The sequence below is a fragment of the Monodon monoceros genome, unplaced genomic scaffold (assembly GCF_005190385.1).
Source record: "Monodon monoceros isolate NGI ecotype Baffin Bay Population unplaced genomic scaffold, NGI_Narwhal_1 Super_Scaffold_12, whole genome shotgun sequence".
In the NCBI taxonomy this organism is placed as follows: Eukaryota; Metazoa; Chordata; class Mammalia; order Artiodactyla; family Monodontidae; genus Monodon; species Monodon monoceros.
Window position 1 is genome coordinate 64,255,059 of NW_021703768.1, and position 22,519 is coordinate 64,277,577.

Below are 22,519 nucleotides of genomic sequence, written 5' to 3' on the forward strand. Positions count from 1 at the left end.
TATTTGTGCAGGCGAGACCCCGCCTTCGTCCCGCCCCCCGCCCCGGCGCACTGCAGGGTTGCGACGTGCTCGCGCCCGCAGACGCCCTGGGAACGGCGGCCGCGGGCTCGCGCTCCCAGCTCGTCCTGCTCCCGGGCTGTGGCTGCGTGCTCCGCGATGTCGCGCCGGAAGCCGGTCTCTGGTGGCGCCGCTCCCGCCGGCCCAGGCCCTGCAAGGCAGTCGGTTTTGAGCAGATTCTTCCAGTCTACGGGAAGCCTGAAATCCACCTCCTCCCCAACGGGTGCAGCCGAGAAGGCGGATCCTGACTCTGATTCCGCAGCGCCCCTAGCGGCCACTCTCCCGCCTCAGTTGCCGCCACACGTGGTGGGTTCGGTCCAGGGCGGGGCGGGGCCATCGGGGAGTGGGCGCGACCATACGGGCGGGGGCGGTGCTTGTGGGTGGAGCGGGACGAGGCGGGGACTGTGCGCGAGAATATGCGAGATGACTGGGCCAGGAGGGAAAGGGGCGGGGCTCAGGAAGGAGAAAGAGGGAAGAGGCAGGGCAGCATCCGTCCTAGGTGCAGTTCAGACATTTTAGGGTAATATTACAGTTGGGGTAATAGATTTGAGGCTAAGGTCACACCGGCTCTTAATGGCAGACCTTAGCTCATTCTGATGAGGTTAGAGTCAAAGGATACATATTTTAATCTCCATCCTCTCCCCTCCCCCCCGTTTTTTTTTCTGGATTGAGGGTTGAAGAGGAGCATTATTTATTATTTGTATGTGTTTGGTTAGCTGACTAGACGAAAACTGCCGTTAAATCTCTAGTTTTTAAGGCTGCAACAGCCTTGCTTAGTATTTCAAGCGTTTACGGGTCAAAGTCATGTGCAGTTCCCTGGTGACTGTACCCCTTGTAGTTCAGGTTATAAAGTCTGATACACAATTTGGGTGGACAAAGTTTCTTAAGATGATACAGATGTGATGACTAGTTGTTGTATGCTTCCTGTTGCTTCAAAATCTTGTTCCCTTCATTTATGTTTCTTCCATAGATGATTGTTCCTCTCCTGTCTTTGTTTTTTGACCATAGCCTATATTTTCATGAATGCACCAAGATTTTATTTTATGCCTACCATTTAGAGGTTATTTGGTGAAGGACTTAAGTTTTTGACAGGTTTTCTGCCAGCATATAGTCCATAATCTTGTGGCATTTTCAGTGGTGAACATAAATCAAGTTTGAATGTGAAACAGTTAAATGACAATTAACGTTTCAAAAATGATACTGTTTTAAATTATCTGTCTAAATTCAACTTTTCTAAATATTAGGTTTTTTTCTTAAAGGTATTCTATTTAACATAGGTAAGTAGGGTGATTCATAATCTGAGATAGGGGAAGACTGATCGAGTGAAGAAAAGTAGCAGCCTTGGTTCTAATTCTAGGAGGGCTTGAGGTGCTGAGGCTCATGACTTGCCAGTCTCCACCTTGTCTTTGAAGATGGTAAAACAGTTCACCCATAACTCTAAACAGATGATTCTATGAAGGGTGGATGGCAAGAACCTTGCTGTCATTCAGAAGTAAGGTTTAAGTTATTTTGCATACATCAAGTTTTGAGATTAGAGATAATATCATTTTCTAACATAGGTTGCGGAAATCGATAGGAGTAAAAAGAGACCACTGGAGAGTGATGGACCTGTTAAAAAGAAAGCAAAGAAGGTCCAAGAAAAGGAAGAAGGAAGTGATTCAGTAATGTCTGGGAACGCTGGTGAGTTCTGGGGCAATTTTTCTTCATTCTTACAAGTAATGACTCTGATATTCTCACATTCTCCTGAGGGCAGAGGAGACTGTTGGAGTATTGGGCCATTTTTTCCCTTGTGGAGAAAGGTCTCCATTGTGCTTGAGTAGACTGGCCCCTTCATAAGGGGTGGTGTGGGTAAGAGGTTGGGGGAGTGGAGGTAAGAGATGGAGTTCTGCAATTTGGCTGTAGTTCTCCCAGTTTTCTCTCTTATTCCCTCTAGCAAATTTTTGTCTTGATTATAAAAGTAAAACGTTCTTGTTATAAAAATTTCAAACAATACAGAAATGTAGAAGGTGGACAGTAAAAGACCTCATAATCTCTCCCTTTCAATAAGGGCTACTGCTAATTTTTGGGGGTGCTGTACATTCTTCCAGGTTTTTCTGTTTACATACATCTATATGTACTCAAATAGACCCCAAAATAATTTAACTAATAATAATATTTTATAAATTATATTATACTATATATACTAATTTGCAACTGTTTTTTTTCCACTTAGCAGAACATTTTGAACAATTTTCAATGTCAGGACAGGTAGATCTACCCTGTCCTTTTTAATCATGGAGCTGCTTTTTCTGTATGCTAAAGGGTTTTGGGTAAAACCACTATTCCTGAGCTGTTGGACTTCTAGGGGAGGTATTGGATACAGATGGTTGAGCAGATTTTTCTCTAGTTTTTGGCCTCAGACAGTTTGTGATAGGGGAGGACAGAAAATGCTTCTTTCTTCATTATCCCCAGGAATTTAGGTAAAGAAAATGAGACAAAACCAAAAAAAAAAAAAAAAAAAAAAGTTTCTATTTAGTGGATCAAGAGGTAAAGTTTGGATTTAGGGTTAACATGAAAGCCTTAGTATGAAATAACTATAGAAATGGAGACGTATGGTTAAAGAGAAGGATAAATCTGATGATACCCTTTTTCTCCTCCTACCTGAAGGGGCCGTGACGAGAGGCATGACTTGACAGAATTTGCATTTTCCAGGGTTGTCTACCTTTCTTTGCTTCATTACTCTACATAGATCTGATCTATTCAGTTTTTCAGTAAATTCGTCAAGCTGTTAATGAACCCTCTGCCTGCCATTGTTGTACAGGTTTTTGTAGTTCTTTTATTCTTCCAAACAACCCTTGCTGTCCTCCGGTGATAGGTGAGGTTGAGGGTTACCACACTTAAGTAACATTTTCAGGCACCCAGGAGAGCTGAGGTGGAAAAGGGGCAACAGACTTGGAATGTTTTGAAATAAGACCTTTGCTACTTGGTAAAAATCACACTCAGGAAGAAGAAAGAGCTTTCCCCAGTCAAACGCTGGGTGATTGCTCCACCTCGGGTTTTTTTTTTTTAAATAACAGATTATTAAGATATAATCACATGTTATACAATTCACCCATTTACCATGTACAATTCAATGACTTTCAGTATATTCACAGAATTGTGCAGCCCTCATTAAGTCAATTTTAGAGCATTTTCATCACCCTCAAAGGAAACTCAGTACCCAATAGCAGTCACTTCCCATTTTCCCCAAGCAGCGCCCCCCTCACCGACCTAAGCAACCACGAATCTATTTTCTGTCTATAGATTTGTCTATTCTGAACATGTCATATAAATAGAATCATACAGTATGTGGCCTTTTTGTCTGGTTTCTTTCACTTAGCCTAATGTTTCCAAGGTTCATCTATGTTGTAGCATGTATCAGCACCTCCTTCCTTTCAAAAGTTGTTTTGATTTGATTTCTTTTTATTGTGGTAAAATACACGGAACATAAAATTTTCGTCTTAACCATTTTTAAGTGTACAGTTCAATTAAGTGCATTCATAATTTTGTAAAACCGTTACCTCCATCCATCTCTAGAATTCTTTTTGTCTTGCAGAATTGAAACTCTATAGCCATTAAATAATAGCTCCACATTCCCTCCTCCCCCAGTCCCTGGCCATCAACATTCTACTTTCCATGATTTTGAGTACTCTAAATTATATCATTCCTTTTTATTGTTGAATAATATGCCATTATATGGATCCACTTCAGTTCTTAATTCTTCAATTTATAAGCTCATTTTTATACCTAGGATCCACAGGGGAAGGAAGCTTTTATACTCAAAAGGAAACTTGATACATTTGAAAAGTGATTTAAATATGTGTTTTGAAAACAAATTGAATAATAATAAAAAGGTAAAACATACATTTGAAAAGAAATTCAAATATATATCTCTAAAAGAAGAGAAGTCACAGGAAACTAGGTAAAGTATATATTAGAAAAGTCCTATATTTAAGAAGAAAGGGAGTCATAGTATTCCTTCAAAGGTTCTTAACCTTTAACATTTGTGATATCAAGGTGTTTTTGGTGTTTTTTAATTATGGTGTTGATTTCCCTAATATGTCTTTTTTCCTCTGGCTGCTTTTATGATTTTGTATTTATCACTGGTTTGCCCACATTTGATTTTTTTTCTTAACATCTTTATTGGGGTATAATTGCTTTACAATAGTGTGTTAGTTTCTGCTTTATAACAAAGTGAATCAGTTATACATATACATATGTTCCCATATCTCTTCCCTCTTGCATCTCCCTCCCTCCCACCCTCCCAATCCCACCCCTCCAGGCAGTCACAAAGCACCGAGCTGATCTCCCTGTGCTATGCGGCTGCTTCCCACTAGCTATCTACCTTACGTTTGGTAGTGTATATATGTCCATGCCTCTCTCTCGCTTTGTCACAGCTCACCCTTCCCCCTCCCCATATCCTCAAGTCCGTTCTCCAGTAGGTCTGTGTCTTTATTCCTGTCTTACCCCTAGGTTCTTCATGACATTTTTTTTTCTTAAATTCCATATATATGTGTTAGCATACAGTATTTGTCTTTCTCTTTCTGACTTACTTCACTCTGTATGACAGACTCTAGGTCTATCCACCTCATTACAAATAGCTCAATTTCGTTTCTTTTTATGGCTGAGTAATATTCCATTGTATATATGTGCCACATCTTCTTTATCCATTCATCCGATGATGGGCACTTAGGTTGTTTTCATCTCTGGGCTATTGTAAATAGAGCTGAAATGAACATTTTGGTACATGACTCTTTTTGAATTATGGTTTTCTCAGGGTATATGCCCAGTAGTGGGATTGCTGAGTCGTATGGTAGTTCTATTTGTAGTTTTTTAAGGAACCTCCATCCTGTTCTCCATAGTGGCTGTACCAATTCACATTCTCACCAGCAGTGCAGGAGTGTTCCCTTTTCTCCACACCCTCTCCACATTTATTGTTTCTAGATTTTTTGATGATGGCCATTCTGACTGGTGTGAGATGATATCTCATTGTAGTTTTGATTTGCATTTCCCTAATGATTAATGATGTTGAGCATTCTTTCATGTGTTTGTTGGCAGTCTGTATGCCTTCTTTGGAGAAATGTCTAGGTCTTCTGCCCATTTTTGGATTGGGTTGTTTGTTTTTTTGTTATTGAGCTGCATGAGCTGCTTGTAAATTTTGGAAATTAATCCTTTGTCAGTTGCTTCATTTGAAAATATTTTCCCCCATTCTGAGGGTTGTCTTTTGGTCTTGTTTATGGTTTCCTTTGCTGTGCAAAAGCTTTGAAGTTTCATTAGGTCCCATTTGCCACATTTGATTTTGATGAGCCTTAGTCTAGTATTTAAAAAAATTCTTATTTCTTCATTAATCTTTATCCTGTTTGGAGTTCCATTTAAAGCTTCTTGGGTTCCATCGGTTTATAGTTTTCATCAAATTTGGAAGAATTTTTTGGCCACTTTTTTCTCAAATTTTTTTTCTGTCTCTTCCCTTTCTCTTCTTCTGAGAGTTTATTAATAGGGATGCTAGATTACTTACCATTATCCCTCAAATAAGGAAGCTCTTTTCATTTATTTTCCAGTATTATTTCCCCTTCTGCTTCATTTTGGATTGATTCTCCTGCTGTATTTTCAAGTTCAGTGATATTTTTTTCCAGTAGTATCTAATATGATATAAATTTAATTCAGTGAAATGTTCAGTTCAGGTATTGTATATTTCATCTCTAGAAGTTCTGTATTGTTCTTTTTAAAAAATATCCCATTTTTCTATGTAAATTGTATTTCAGTAAAGCTGTTACCAAATAAAAACCTTCCATTCTGCTCCTCTTTATTTTTTCCTTTTCATTCTTGATTATATGGAACATGTTTATAATATGTGTTTTCATGTCCTTATATGCTAATTCTGTCATCTCTATCATTTCTGGTTTGGTACACCTTGACTGATTTTTCTACTTTTTGCATGTTTAGTAATTAATTATTTGGATTGTGTTTTGTATTTTTGTTTTTTAAATTTATTTATTTTTGGCTGCGTTGGGTCTTCATTGCTGCGTGTGGGCTTTGTCTAGTTGCAGTGCGCGGGGGCTACTCTTCCTTGCTGTGTGTGTGCTTCTCATTGCGGTGGCTTCTCTTGTTGCAAAGCACAGGCTCTGGGCACGTGGGCTTCAGTAGTTGTGGTGTGTGGGCTCAGTAGTTGTGACTCATGGGCTCTAGAACGCAGGCTCAGTAGTTGTGGTGCACGGGCTTCGTTGCTTCACAGCATGTGGGATCTTCTTGGATCAGGGATGGAACCCCTGTGCCCTGCATCGGCAGGTGGACTCCCAACCACTGCGCCACCAGGGAAGTCCTGATAATAAGTATTTTGAACTTTGTGTTGTTGTGTGCTGGGATTTGTGTTTCTTTGAAGAATGTTGAATTTTGTTCTGGCAAGTAGTTAAATTCCTTGTGGATCAGTTTGATCTTTTTAGGGATTGTTTTTAAGCTTTGGAAGAGAAGGTCTAGAGTAGCCCCGTTCTTAAGCCTTGACTTTTCTAGAGTTGGGAAAGGATGGATAGTTGCAATAGCACACCATTATATAGTATTTACACCATACAGAGACAATACATGTTAATAATCTTTAGATTATAGACAATAGTAAAATGTAATAAAAGTTTTAGGAAGCAATGAGGTCTGAGTATTTATTACCTTTGTTTTTTGGTGTTTTTAAGTAGATAATTGGGGTAGGATTTTTTATTAATTAATTATTATTATTATTTATTTTTGCTGTGTTGGGTCTTCGTTTCTGTGCGAGGGCTTTCTCTAGTTGTGGTGAGCGGGGGCCACTCTTCATCGAGGTGCGCGGGCCTCTCACTATCGCGGCCTCTCTTGTTGCGGAGCACAGGCTCCAGACGCGCAGGCTCAGTAGTTGTGGCTCACGGGCCTAGCTGCTCCGCAGCAGCATGTGGGATCCTCCCAGACCAGGGCTCGATCCTCCCAGACCAGGGCTTGAACCAGTGTCTCCAGCATTAGCAAGCAGATTCTCAACCACTGCACCACCAGGGAAGCCCCCTGTTACCTTTGTTTTTAATGTAATTCATTTAATTGTAAGTTTATATACTGTAACATAATAGCTGTGTTTTACAACTGGCTCACAAAGTTCTTGAAGATTTCACTTACCAGTATGAGCTGGCTCCGTTGTCTCTCTGTGTGGGCTAATTTGAGCTTCCTCATAGCAGTGGTGGCTGGTTTCCAAGAATGAGTATGGTGAGAGAGAGCCAGACGGAAGCTGTATTGTCTTTCACAGTCTAGCTTTGGAAGTTATATAGTGTCACTTCTGCCATACTCTGTTGGTTGAATTAGTTACAAAGGCCTGTGTGGGTTCAAGGGGAAGGAACATGGATTCCACCTTTCAGTGCAGGAGTGTCAGCATCACATAGGAAAAACATATGGGATGGAATATATATATGTCTGGCTACGTTTGGTAAATAAAATCTCCCCAGATTCAGACTTGACTTTTTGTTATTATTCTTATTTTAATTACAGATAAACAGTGTAGTACTCTGTCTCAAATGCATTTTGATAAATACAAATATCCATTATCTTAATATTATATAAATGTGGACTTTCCAAAATCAATTAAAGATATTATAAAATATAGCCAGAGTATATAAAAATAAGATACAATTTTTTTTTTTTTTTTTTTTGCGGTACGTGGGCCTCTCACTGTTGTGGCCTCTTCCGTTGCGGAGCACAGGCTCCGGACGCTCAGGCTCAGCGGCCATGGCTCATGGGCCCAGCCGCTCCACGGCATGCGGGATCTTCCCGGACCAGGGCACGAACCCGTGTCCCCTGCATCGGCAGGCGGACTCTCAACCACTGTGCCACTAGGGAAGCCCAAGATACAATTTTTTAAAAAGACCCGGGAAATGTATCAGATATTATACCTTTAAACCATATCCAGGAAGTTCAAATTGAAATCTGACTTAAATTCATTTTTTCCAGTTTACCCTAGACCATTTTATAAAAGACATCGATTAATATTTATAATTATTACACACTGCAATTTATATCCTAACATAAAGCTACTTAGTTATTTAAAATATTTTTTTAATTGAAGTATAGTTGATTTACAATGTTGTGTTAGATTCCGGTGTACAGCAAAGTGATTCAGTCAGACATATATATATATATTTTTCAGATTTTTTTCCCTTATAGGTTATTACAAAATATTGAGTATAGTTCCCTTGCTATACAGTAGGTCCTCATTGTTTATCTGTTTTATATATAGTAGTTTGTATCTGCTAATCCCAAACTCCTAATTTATCCACACCGTGCCCCCCCCATCCCCGGCCTTTCCCCTTTGGTAACCATAAGTTTGTTTTCTAACTCTGTGAGTCTGTTTCTGTTTTTGTAAATAAGTTCATTTGTATCACATTTTAGATTCCACATATAAGTGATATCATATGATAAAAGATTTTGTCTGACTTACTTCACTTAGTATGATAATCTCTAGGTCCATCCATGTTGCTGCTAATGGCATTTTTTTTTTTTATGGCTGAGTATAAAGCTACTTAGTTTTAGTGAAAAAATCAAAATTTTTCATGGAATCAAATATGCCATTCCCCAAATTCCCATTTTTGCATTCTGTAATGACTGCCTATTATACAGGGTAAAAAATTTTATCCAGCAAACTTTCCATTTTCATTTTATGCTCTTAAAAAAAGAATCACCGTTTGACGTTTAAAACAACATGCCCCAATTTGGAATGAATATTTAAAAACAAGGGCACTAAGATTAAAAAATAAGTCTTTTAAAAGAAGAAGTTCTGCCTTTTACCTGGGTTTCTGTTGTTAGACAAGATTTGAAACTGCCTCTTAAATCTATTTATTTTTCTTTTTAAGACTCTCCTCCTTGACTTGTGTCTTATTTTTATCTGCCTAAGCTTAAATATCTTCTTTTGAGCTTAAACCCTCAAAAACATTGGGTGTAATTTATCTTCCCAAACAGAGAATTCTTGAGACCCTGAGATCTATGATCATGGATTTGTTGATGTTTTTAATTCATTATAGATGTTTAACACATGTAGAGAATCATAAGCTTGATAAATTTCACAAACTGAAGTCACCTATATAACCATCACTTAGATCAAGAAACTATATTACTAGGACCCCCGGAAACCTCTCTGTGCTTCCTCCCACTGGCAACCCCTTCCCCCCACCAAGGATAACCACTATCCTGACTTCAGTATAGATTGGTTTTGCCTGAACATTGTGTTTAATTTAACTGATTTAAAATATGTTTGTAATATTCCAGAGGTTTTTCTTTTTTTCCTTTTTTTAAGATGAATTATTTTATCTGTAAAATAGATTCTTATACAGATTTTAAAAAATCTGTTTATAGTGGCACATATTTATATTTCAGCATCTACTCTGCTTCCTTCTAGATTAAAATTCTTTATTTAAAATATGATAATTCTTCTACCTCCTTGATCCTTCATAACCTAGGCCTAGAGGAGGAAGGCCTGAGTAGAGAAAGTAACTATTATGTATTTACATTTTATGGTACACAAAAAATTAAAGCTCAAACAGTGAAGGTGTTAATTCAGTGAAAGGTTTTTACTGAAAAGATTTTGGCCTATTTAACATGTTGGGACAGCAACCGATGGCCTTATTTCTAGGGTATATCCTCTTAAGGGCTCAGAGACTTTAGTGATACTGCTGGCAAGTCTTAATCTCATATTGTGGCAATTTGATAGTTCATTTCATGGCATCTTCAGAAAAGGAAATAGTATAAGTGAGGTTTTAAGTATAGGAGCAGAATATGGAGGTTGTTAAGGTTTATTTGGGTACTGTTAAACTAAAACAGGAGAACAGCCAATTACTTTATCAGCAAAATGGATTTATCTGGGAGCAGGTAAGAACTGCAATTTAGGACATGCAACTATGGCAAACCACATGCAAATTCAGCAAGGCAAAGGAGAGGAAACTCTTTTATAGAGGAGAAGAGGAATTTGGGAGAGTCATTGGAGGAAACTGGGAGTTCAAAGTATAGTGGCTTTTCTTTGGCTGAGTTGTGACAGTCTCTCATTGGTTGTACTGTTGCCAGGCAAGGAGAAAATCTTCCTCCTGCTGGTGGTAGTAAGCTAGTGTCACTTCTATAGGAGATGCAAGGTAAGTCTCTTCCTGTTGGGATCTGTATTGATGCTGGGTAGTATGTCCAAGAGAGCTCTCCCTGCTGGCCTCCCAACTCCATTTTAGGAGGTTTCCCTTTTAATTTTCATAGTACTCAGTTTTCCATGAGCCAGGTTTTTCACAGTAGTTACAGTCTTCCTCAAGGCCTAATTGAGGGACTGGTGCCTATATCTGTGTCCCTTCTCAGACATGAGGGTTTCGTAGCTCTTGGGGGCTTTGCACTTGAGAAGCCTTCCAATTTAGTTTTTTTCATTGAGGGCCTTATGAGGTGTTAGAATCTCTCTTAGGTATCTGTGAGGAAGGCAATGAAAGATTTTGGTTTTCCTGTGTAAGCTTCATTCTTCCCGCAGATAACATGTTCATATTTCCCCCTGGTTTTCTTTTAGATGGCTCAAGATTTGATGGTCCTAGGAGCATTAAGAAAAAAATGTAATTTTGGGTAATTGCTTGTGTACCAGTTCTTTCTCTTATTTTAGAGTTCAGGAATCATAATGGCTTGATATAAATGAACAAGTGTGGGACACCTTCTTTCCTAACTCTTGAGCTGTGGTGCACTCGTAGAAGGTCATTGTAGCCTAAGGATGAAAGATGGCTACACAGAAAAAGGAGAGAAAAAACTTTAAGAGATGTGGAAGGGTAGCAGAGAGGATGTACAGAAGCATGGGCTCAATCCAGGATCTTTCTGAACCGACAAAAATCTTTCTGTATTGAGCATAACTCAAGGATGGAGCTTCAAGGTGGAATCTTCCTTGGCAGTGGTGAGAGTAGGGTAGGGTGGGGAAGGATGGTAAGGAGGAGGGCAAGAAAGTGAGCCATCAAGGGCTCTTACCACATGCACGCTAAGTCCTTGCTGCACATCCAGCTGAGCAAACCCTGAAGTTTGTGGAAATAAGGCCATAGACATGGAATTTTTTGAAATATGAACTTTACTGTTCACTTAAAAAAATAAATAATGGGAAGAAAAGAGCAGAGCATTCACTAGCTAGAAGAGTCCCTGGCTACTTCACCTTAGTTTTTAACACTTCAGTTTTAGATATTCTTTTTTCACATGAGTGCAATTCTAAGACTTATACCCCACTCCCATCCTGGGAAAGTGTTTTTGTATCGATAGGGAGAAGTCCTTATATAATATAAAAACTTACAGTATATGTTTGAAGAGTGATTCAAGTATACATCCTGAAAAGGGGAGAATAACAGTAAATAAGATGAATATATACATTTGAAAAGAGATTTCAAATATACATTTTTCTAGCTACAAGGTTAACAGGAGACAGGATAAAGTATAGATCTAAAAAGAGGTTTGAATATTAATATGAAAATATTTAAACTTTTAGAAATGAACAAAACCCAGCTCTTGCCCTCAGAGTGTTTTTGCTTTAATGGGAAAGTAAGAGATAATAAATGCAGTCCCAGTTTCTTTATATTAAATAATAATTACCTAATAGTATTGCTCTAAAGGGTGAAAAGACGTATTCTGGCATATAGTAGATACCCAGTACATGATAGTTTCCCTTATTTTATGGGTTGCTTGCTTACTAATAACTGCTAATTGGCAGAGTGTGATAAGTGCTGTAGAGAGATGCGATCTTGTTATAGGAACATAGAGAAAGAAAAGATGACTTTAAACTGGGAGAATTAGCAGAATTTCATGAAAAAGTAGTTTTGAGATGGGTCTGGACGAAGTGAGTACAATTTGCCATGTGGAAATTGGGGTCAAGGGCATTCTGGGGAGAAAGAATAGCATGAGCAAAGCTGTGGAGGCAGGAAGGCACATGTCCTGGGGGTGGTTTCCTTGGTGAATTCCTGGTGTCAGTATCTTTAGGTCTTTCCCATGGAGCTGGTCAGTTTCCCCAGTCCAGAGTCTTGTGAGCTCCTGCCTGGAGAGAGAACTCTGGCTGCCTGTGTTCTGAGAGCTGGTGAGAAGAGGCTGGTTTCTCCACATACAGTAAGCCTGTATTCACATCATTCTTATGGCTCAGGCACAGTACTGCGTCTCACCTGTGCCTGTTTTGCCTTTTCCAGAGAAATCTCCAGTCTTCTTCTGAGGTAGAAGGAGGACAGTTACCCTTGAGTTTGGAGTGGGGTAGGGGTCTAGGGATTAAATTGTTTTGAACCAGTTCTGTTTATTTTAGAACCTCCCTTTTTTCCATTTCCAGAGCTACTGGTGCCCTGATTCTTGAGCCATTTAATAAACATTTTGTGTTCTAAGTAAGATTGGTTCCTGGTTTTATATATTACTGATTTAGGATTTAGCTTTCAGGTATGGTAAATTGGTTATTGCTTATCCATTTATCCTTCTAGCTTCAGATATTTTGTTTGCAGTTGTCACCTCTTCTTTTCTGTCTGCCCTGTTTTAGTTTTTAATGGGGTTTCAGGACCAAGTGAAATTAGATCTATGTTTCAATATGCCATCTTCACCGTGAACCCGAGGTTTCTTTATTTCCTTATCACATTATAGTTAGATTCATTGCTTTAGTGAGAAGCTCCCTCTTTAAAAATCCTATGCTAATTATGAATTGACATAATGAGATAAAATACTATTGTTATATTTTCTTCTGACTTGCTAAGAGCCAAAGAAACATCTGAGGACCAGGATCGTTTTAAAGTCTCTGGAAAAATTGAAAGAATTCTGCTGCGATTCTGCCCTTCCTCAAAATAGAGTCCAGACAGAGTCTCTTCAGAAGAGATTTGCAGTTCTGCCAAAATGTACTGATTTTGATGATATCAATCTTCTACGTGCAAAGAATGCAGTTTCTTCTGAAGATTCCAAATCTCAAACTAGTCAAAAGGTATGTAACTCTTATATAGATGAATATCCAGTTACTTAGAACTGTAGGTTCTCAAGTGCCATTAGGTTTGTGGGTTCACTCAGGGCACTGGTTCCCAAACTTGGCTGATCATCCAAATGAGCTGAGGGAGCTTTTGCTTTTTAGGTTTTGTTTTTTTTTTTAAATTCCTGGAGATTGTGGTTTACTATGTATTAAGGCAGGATGAATTAGTTTCATTAAAACAACAGAAAAACAAGAAAGCCTCCCAGCAGATTCTGATACACAGCCTGGATTAGGAGCCACTGACTTGGGGGGATTCTTTATTAATAATTAATACAAGCACAGTTTCTTATAGTCCTCCTTATAGTTTCCATGATTAGTCTGGAAAATCACAGTGAATAATTTATAGAGATGTTTTGAGGTTTTTAGTTGAAAGCTTGGCTGATATAATAAATTCAGAGTTTAACCAAACGTATATGGCTTCCTTACTTCTTCCACTGTTCGGTGATTATTAGTATTTTTCACCATTGCAAAATCAGGGAATTTAACTCTTGATCCATCATTGAAATCTATTATAATTCAGAATTAGTGGTTCTCAGCCCAGCTTTAAATTAGAATCACCTTACTGTCATAATTTTGTATGGTGACAGTTAGTTACTGGACTTATGATCACTTCATAATGTATTTGATTATCAGATCACTATGTCGTACACCTGAAACTAACATAATATTGTATGTCAACTGTACATCAATAAAAAAAATACCGATATTCAGAATCATGTTTAGTTAGTTTTCATGAAAAACTGGGCATGGATATCGTTTAAAAGCTCTCATTTTAATTTGTAGCCATGATCGAAAACCATGGAGTTAGAGAACTAGTTCTTTACTTTTTTTTATGAGTCATTTAAATCTAATGAAAACTATGGATTCGTTACTCAGAAAAATACTCAGACCAACACAATTTTGTATCTAATTTTCAGAAGTTCACACTCCTTCCCACAAAGTCCAGATTCATGAACTCCTCCTTCAGCCAGGCCGTAAGATCCATTGACTTATTTTACATCATCAGAAAAAAAGTTGCTTTGTTTTCATTTTTAATCGTTTTTAGTACTTAGAAGCAGTTCACCTGAGTGTAGTGGTCATAAAGTATAGAGGTCAAAAAGTTTGTATATGTATGTTCACTTTATTAATTGGAGAATTTATCCTAGGGTCTCATGAGATTTACTGTTGGTTTATACATAAAATGACCAACTTGGCATTTCTGATTCACAGCACATTAGAAGTAACCAGTTAGAAGAGACACCTAGAAATAGGTCCTGAAATTCCCATTTTATTATTCTGATCATCCTCAATTGTCAAGACGAAGTTAAATTGAGTTCAGAATGCTGTCTCTGGGAATATGAAAAAGAGTATATCTGAGAAATATTTTCACCCAAATGGTGGGGAAAAAAAGTTGCTTAATACTCAAGTATTCAGATTGACTTGTTTATTCGTATCCCATATGCTTAAAACTATTTGCTGGATTCCTACTTTCATTCCCTATATGAATAAGGTATAAAGTAAGAACTTTCTTTTTCCAGGAAATATATTTTTTTAAGTATTCATTAAGTTTTGCAATATGTGGTTTTCTTGAATTTCCATCATAATTAAAAGCAAATGCATTCTCCAACCTGGTATATTGACCCACTTTTCTCCTGCCATGCCTGTCCATACTTTACCAGATCTCATTGCTGATCTTTGGAGGTTTGCTTGGCTTCGCTATTCAGATAAACTGTGTCTCTACCTGCTATTCCAGCTAAGCTGAATTTTTTAAACCTTTAGCAACTGCAACTCTAAAGAACATCTTTCTGGGCTTTCCTTGGACTGCGGTCCCCTCCCTGGGCCATATAAGACATTTCTCTTTCTCTCTTCTCTGCCTCTGCTGGTCACTAGTCTTTTAGGCCATATTTTTAATTTCAAGGGTAGCTGGTAAGTTTTTAGATGTAGGCAGTGACCCAGTGACAGTTAATTAGAAGCTGGATTTATCCTTTTGACAAAAATAATCAATAGTCAATCTAAGAAAGAAGTGAAAAATTTTATTTGAGCCAACCTGAGGATTATAACCCGGGAGATAGTCTCTCAGAGAGCTCTGAGAACTGTTCCAAAGAAGTAAAGGGCGGGGAGGCCAGTATATGTGTGATTTTGGTAAAGGGGGTATGTGCACTCAGGCACACATCTCAGTAGAAGGTTGCTGCTAGTCACAAGGAACAGACATCTTAGTTAATGATTTTAGTGCTTTTCTAAGTATGGGATGATGCAAGAATCCAGGTTTATAAAAAAATTTCTCCTGAAAATATCTAACTATCTGAGGGCAAGTTTCACAAAGAGCCTCATCCTGATCTTCTTCCTGAATTCCTTTCAGGGTGTAATATAGGTCAGCAACCACAGTAGCTAATGACTTCATTCTTGTAGAATTGGTTGATGGGCAAACAGTCTTTATTTTTTAATTGGTTCCCTTTCGGTCTTAATTTCAACCAAGGTTTGGGAGGCATTTTGTGATCAATTTGTCCTATGGCGCTAGGAATACTCATTCTCAGGTCAGGCAAGGATTTTGTTGATAGGCCACTCACTGTGCTGTTCCTGGACTAGGCCCTGTTAACAGTAGCCGAAAGCCTCTGAACCACCTGTCTTATAGTCTGCTATGGTCTAGAAAAAGATTCTCTCTTGTTGCTTCTTCCCATATCTAGAGTTACACTATTAAAATCACTGATCATATAGGACTGTATATTTTGTCAATTGTTTTAAGTCGCCTAATCATTATTAATTTTATTGGAGGCTCAGTCATACATTTGGTAACGCAAGAAACAATTATATTATAAAATAGGCAGAATACAAGTAATATAGCTAGTAACATTAATAAGGTCATAAGTAAGTATTTAAGCTAAGAAGACTTCCATTAGGTGCCCAGTGTCTCCCCAGGTCGTCTGACCGGTATGTTATGTACCAATGGCTATCTTTAAGGGAAATGGTATGTTGGCATTGTATATAAAGTTCCCCATAGATGTCTGTGTGTACGAGGCGAGTGGGTGGGTCATCGTGACCCCTTAAAGGATTGAGAAAGAAATGTTAGCTTCCAAGGAGTTATAAGGCTGGCACCAGAAGGAGGAAAATTGATCTTAATGGTTGAGCAGGTATTTCTGCTAAACCTAAGCATAAGGCAGATAGATGCACAATGCATACTGAAGGGGAGGGAGGGGGCCAAAATGGGGAGAGAAAAATTTTTAGATTTTTCTTGCCTTGCCTTAAAATATGAATTTTTATGTCATCAATTGTACAGATTTGTTTCATTTTACCTTAATAAGTCTCAGAAGCAAGGAATTCGCTCTAAGCTGTGAACTAGATTTAATTATGGTTTTCATATAGACAGGTGGATATCAGGAATACTAATGTTGAAAATGTAACCTTGTGCTTTATGCTTTCCAAAAGCTGTTTCTCATCTCTCTTTACCAAACAAATTGTGATTCTTTCTTGGAATAAAGATTATGGAATATACTATCTTTTAGACTGTACTTGGAAATTTAAACATTAAGTGCAGCTTTAGCTGCTGGCATGCTTGTTGAAAGTGGTTTTGCCTTACCGCTGAGGGAGAAGGTTGGATGCCTGATGACCTTTTGTGCCTTATATATCTGGGAATAAAGAAAAGAAAATGGTTAATTATAATTGGTTTAATGAAATCCAATTTAAAGAGAAGTATAGAAAGCTTTTTTAGTTTCGGCTTTCAAAATTTGCTCAAATAATTATACAGTAGTTTAGTTTGGCTCACTTTTTTAAGTCATTTACTTTGAAAAAATTCCAAACCTGCAAGAAAATATGCCTAATATATGATATACTCTTGTAAACTTTTCACTTGGATTCACCAATTATTAGCTTTGTGCCAAATTTACATTCTGGAACTATTATTACGGTTAATACTTTTTAAACTATAAAAATCTTTCGGTTGCCAGGACAAGACACTCAGTCATTGTGGATCATCACATAGCAGTTGTGAAAACTTACAGAAGACTTCTGATTCTAAACCATCTAACAAACGGACCAAAAGCATCTACACCCCCTTAGAATTACAATACATAGAAATGAAGCAGCAGCAGAAAGATGCAATTTTGTGTGTGGAATGTGGATATAAGTATAGATTCTTTGGGGAAGATGCAGAGGTAAGTTGTTTTCTCAGACACTGTTTCCTGTTTTTTTGTCCAGCCTTAAATATTTTCCAGTGTTTTTATTTCGTTTTCTGACCTTATGGAGAAGCTAATGTGATCAGTTACCTTCAAAAATACTTTCATTTAAAGTAAAAACTAAAAATAGACACAAGCAAACTTGGTGGATGCTAGATTTGTGGGGAAGGAAGTGAGGGGTCCCTATTGGAATGTTCATGATTATTCTCCATGGTGCTGGCCCAGTACCTTTCATCCATCGAAAGTCAATTGTGAATGAACCATAATCATGTGAGTATTCCTAATGAAGACTCAAGCAAGAAAAAGAAAATTGAGATGTACAGAAATTCCTCTTTTTACCCTTAACTTATGAATTTTCATAGCCAGGAATATAGTTAAATCTCAGTGGAAGAGCACATTAACTCTGCCAGCCACCAACAAGTGTGTGAAGTCTTACAAGTCTCCGTATATCAGCTGTCTTGCTATCTTAGTCCAAGTTGGGTTTGTATTTAATTTGGGGTGTTTGATATAGGCCTAAGTTAAGAAGGTTAAAAGTAAACTTGAGCATTTAGGGGCAAGCTTAGGCTTGGGATTGCTGGTGGTGCTGTTGAGGTCACGAATGATTGTGATGATCCCTTAGTTTTAGGCCTGGTTGGATAGTACATCTTCAGAGAGTGATGAGGTGGCTCGTCTGCCACCTCATGAATGGGGAGTGGAGACCTGGCCAACTTCTGTTCTTCTAGTGTCCTAAGTCCTGTGGCAGGAAAGTGGTGTTCTCTAGTTCAGATGGCATGATGCTCTCTTCTGTGTCATGAAATTAGACTTTGAAACAGCATCCGCGTGTTTCCTGAGGACAGGAACCACGTGGTTGGCCTCTTATAGATGAAAGGGTGAAAGGAAGTGCTGTTCTCTGCCTTTCTCTCTAGGTTGAGTGCTAAATTCAGCCTTGACCACAGTAAAGACTGATGTCTTCTTGCCCTGCAGTGATGAACTAATACAGTTCAGAGACGGGTGATACAGGGGAGTGAGAGTGGAGGAATGACTCCAATTCCGTGGCCCCAGTGGGCAATATCTAAGCCCTGGGACTTTGTAGAAAAACGTAGGGAATCAGGTGGTGCTGCCTGATTCTGCATTCCTATCATTCATGCATCATTAAGTAGCTAACCAGACCAGGGGGTTCTCTTCTCACTTCCTCAAAGATGCCCTCTGTCCAAGGAGGTTCATCATGTACATATACTCCGTGGTATCTCCTAATTTTCAGTTATTTGCATGTGCTAAGTAGCAAATTCTTATTCTACTTCAGTCTCATGGTCTCTGTGTTGTGCAGGGAAAGCTCAGCACTTTTAAGGTTTTGATAGATCTAAGGACATAAAAGAAAACCTGTCATTTTTCTGAGTTGTTTATAAATATAGATGTTGGCTTTGAGGTTAGGCCATGGACACTGTTTAAAAAAAGATAAAACCATAGGCTTCTACACAGCAAATGTCTTTTAAATTTTTTATTGACATACTGCACAGAGAAGTGCACAAATCCTAAATGTATACCTTGATGGATTTTTAACAAAGTGAACAAGCACTCACAGGGAATCTAGAAGTAGAAATGTATTGATATTTTCTTCTTAAATTTTTTTAGATTGCAGCCCGGGAGCTCAATATCTATTGCCATTTAGATCACAACTTTATGACAGCAAGCATACCTGCTCACCGGCTGTTTGTTCACGTACGCCGCCTTGTGGCCAAGGGATATAAGGTCAGCTTTGGCTTCAACTTGTGGGAAAAGGGGATTAGAGTGTCTTCCAGAGAGGGAAATGTTTTCTAAGATGGTAGGCTATAACTGGTTTTGGAATTTGGTATTTTGGAGAAATTAAAATTTGTCATAATTATTGGCAGTATAGCTCCATGAGTTTTTAACATACTAGATATTTAGGGTAAAAAGTTTTTTCAACACTGTGATGGAGTGTTTCATAGTGATTTATCCACACTTGCAAGGTCCTTGTGGTACTTATTACTTAAGCCCTACCTCTGGACATTGTGGACTAATTTGTTTACTTTAAATGTTTCAGAATTAACCTTTCAAAGTCTAGAATTAATGTTTTGTTAACAAATTTTCCATCGTATTTGATATGCAGTATTTCTTACTTTTGTTGAAGGTGGGAGTTGTGAAACAAACTGAAACAGCTGCGTTAAAAGCCATTGGGGACAACAAAAGTTCACTCTTTTCCCGGAAATTGACTGCTCTTTATACAAAATCTACACTTATTGGAGAAGATATCCTTTTCAAATAGGAATTGTTTTTCTTAAATGTTACAAGGGCTTTGTTTTAAATAGCATTTTTTAAAACTGTTCTTTGATTGGGTACCTTTTTGATGAGATGAGGCAGTATGGTTACCTTGACCTGTGATTAGTAAGGTACTGAAGAGAGAAGAGTTGATATTGGCTGGAAAGAAGCATTTTTCAAATGCCACAGTAAAAGGAGAGTTCATTGTATTTTAAGAGCAAGAAAAAAGAGAGCCTGATAAAAGATGATAGCAAGTTAGCAACTGATGTGAAATTGCATCTTTCCTAGGCCTTTGTGGGCAGTGGTTAGATGCTTAGGGCTTACAAGCTCCTGTAGATCTTCCTAAGATGAGACCTAAAAAATAACTTATTTACTTCAAAATGTGAAAAGAAAGCTACCAAGTTAACACACAGTTAACTGCTTATAAAACATAATAGTAGGTCATCTTCATTAATTGTTAGCATCATAAGAATTTTATTACTTTTGAAAATGGTTTGTAAGCTTTCTCACTTGCAAGAACCCTCAGTATATATAATGATTGCCCCCCAGTTTATGGTCATTGAAAAATTCAATGAGTTACTCGAAGCAAAATGATTTTAACAGCAAAGTCGTAACATTCTATCAATTATTTAAAAACCAAATAAGATAAGGAAGCATTTTGTTTACTGTGGAATGGAGTCCGGTCTCTCAGAATAAAAGAATGTAGGGATAAGGTCTTAAATGATACTGTGTGAAGGTATTGCTGTTATGGTTTATTACAGATGTGCTTATTTAGAGGCCTGCTTAGCTTCTACCCAAATTCTGAAGGCTGTTTTATTCCATTAATTTCCATTTTGCATAAAGCAAAAATGCCCAGGAAAATGAACCGTTATTTTAAGGGAGAAAAGCTAATGGGAATGTAGCATTTGTTTTTCTTTAATGATTATTACATGTAAATCCTTTAGTCAAGCTGGATGATGCTGTTAATGTCGATGAGATAATGACTGATACTTCTACCAGCTATCTTCTGTGTATCTGTGAAAATAAGGAAAATGTTAAAGACAAAAAAAAGGGGAACGTTTTCATTGGACTTGTGGTAAGTACTTTGTAGGTGAAGAATGAATGATAGGGACTTCCCTGGTAGTGCAGTGGTTAAGAATCTGCCTGCCAGTGCAGGGGACACAGGTTCAAGCCCTGGTCTGCGAAGATCCCACATGGTGCGGAGCAACTAAGCCCGTGAGCCACAACTGTTGAGCCTGCGCTCTAGAGCCCGCGAACCACAACTACTGAACCTGTGCACCTAGAGCCTGTGCTCTGCAACAAGAGAAGCCACCGCAATGAAAAGCCCGCGCACCGCAACAAAGAGTAGCCCCCGCTCGCCTCCCCTAGAGAAAGCCTGTGCACAGCAACGAAGATCCAACACAGCCAAAAATAAATAAATAAATAAATAATTTTTTTAAAAAAAAGAACGAATGATAGATGTTCAAGGAATCTTTAAATATGAGTAATCATGTATGGTTTATAATGAGGCTATCTGATAGGTTGTGTCCTCAAGTAATTATACTAGAAAAGCATTTTCCTCCTAATTTTATATGTTAAATTACTAGTTATAATTTTCTCAGGTGGCTACTTGGCACTCTGTGCTATGGAGGGATCCAGATAGTTTCTGTCCATGGGCTCTAGCAGTTTAGGGTTCAAGATAGACCCAGTGACAGGCATGCATGTGGACAGTGTACAGATAGCAGAATAAAAGTCAACACATGCATGGATAACAAAGGGTTTTACAAATTTCCTCTAGGGATTTGAAGTTAAACACAAATGATTATGGGATTGTCATATCTAGTCTAGAGGAAAGTTCAAGAGTTAAAGGGAAATGATAGCTGGCTAGTACAAAACTCTCTCTCTTTTTTTTTACATCTTTATTGGAGTATAATTGCTCTGCAATGGTGTGTTAGTTTCTGCTTTATAACAAAGCGAATCAGTTATACATATACATATGTTCCCATATCTCCTCCCTCTTGTGTCTCCCTCCCTCCCACCCTCCCTATCCCACCCCTCTAGGTGGTCACAAAGCACCGAGCTGATCTCCCTGTGCTATGTGGCTGCTTCCCACTAGCTATCTATTTTACGTTTGGTAGTGTATATATGTCCATGCCACTCTCTCACTTTGTCCCAGCATACCCTTCCCCTTCCCCATATCCTCAAGTCCATTCTCTAGTAGGTCTGTGTCTTTATTCCTGTCTTACCCCTAGGTTCTTTTTGACATTTTTTTTTCTTAAATTCCATATATATGTGTTAGCATACGGTATTTGTCTTTCTCTTTCTGACTTACTTCACTCTGTATGACAGACTCTAGGTCCATCCACTTCATTACAAATAGCTCAATTTTGTTTCTTTTTATGGCTGAGTAATATTCCATTGTATATATGTGCCACATCTTCTTTATCCATTCATCCGATGATGGACATTTAGGTTGTTTCCATCTCTGGGCTATTGTAAATAGAGCCTCAGAAGCAGTAGATTAAAGCAAAACTCTTTTTAATAAGGATTAGGAATACTTATAACCAGTCTTCCAGGTAAGTATATTTGTGAATATATAATTTGTGAATCATAGTTTTATTGATCTTGCCTTCTGGCAATTTGTGAGCAGATTTGCCCATTTATAGACTTACTTGGACTCTGCTTAAAATCTTAGGTTTAAGGGCTTCCCTGGTGGCACAGTGGTTGAGAGTCCACCTGCCGATGCGGGGGACACAGGTTCGTGCCCCGGTCTGGGAAAAAAAAATCTTAGGTTTAAGGGCCCTTTGGAACTATTAGACTCCCTTGTTCTGTTAAGCACAAGTAGGACCCTTTGCCTAATAATAACTCATTCTCTTTGTTTTTTACAAACTTCTGCAACCAGCTACAATATCAACAAAAATTCTTACAACCCACATGTCTCCAAAGTACCTTTTAATACCTCATTCTGACTGCATAACTTTGTGCTAACTTGACATTTGCTTAATCAGTAAGCCTTTCTCTCCGGGAGTTTGCATTACTGTTGGATGGCTCTAAATGATTTTTTTACCCTTGAGAAGCACGTTTTATC

The 22,519-nt window shown here is 38.3% G+C and overlaps 1 protein-coding gene across 5 annotated transcripts in view; it reads left to right on the top strand.

The window, feature by feature from the left end:
• Window positions 1–95: 95 nt before the first annotated feature.
• The window catches only part of MSH3 (mutS homolog 3), a 182,919-nt gene continuing 160,495 nt past the window's right edge, over window positions 96–22,519 (top strand). For 2 of the 5 annotated variants that reach the window (XM_029217523.1, XM_029217525.1), the window contains exons 1-7: window positions 96–363; window positions 1,617–1,737; window positions 12,786–13,006; window positions 16,969–17,175; window positions 18,808–18,924; window positions 19,325–19,442; window positions 20,382–20,527. In XM_029217523.1, the coding sequence (XP_029073356.1) occupies window positions 157–363; window positions 1,617–1,737; window positions 12,786–13,006; window positions 16,969–17,175; window positions 18,808–18,924; window positions 19,325–19,442; window positions 20,382–20,527 (1,137 nt within the window). In that variant the 5' untranslated portion in view covers window positions 96–156. Of the gene's footprint in view, window positions 364–619; window positions 659–1,616; window positions 1,738–12,785; window positions 13,007–16,968; window positions 17,176–18,807; window positions 18,925–19,324; window positions 19,443–20,381; window positions 20,528–22,519 lie in introns of those variants that run through there. The other 3 variants (XM_029217524.1, XM_029217527.1, XM_029217526.1) reach the window with 2 other exon arrangements.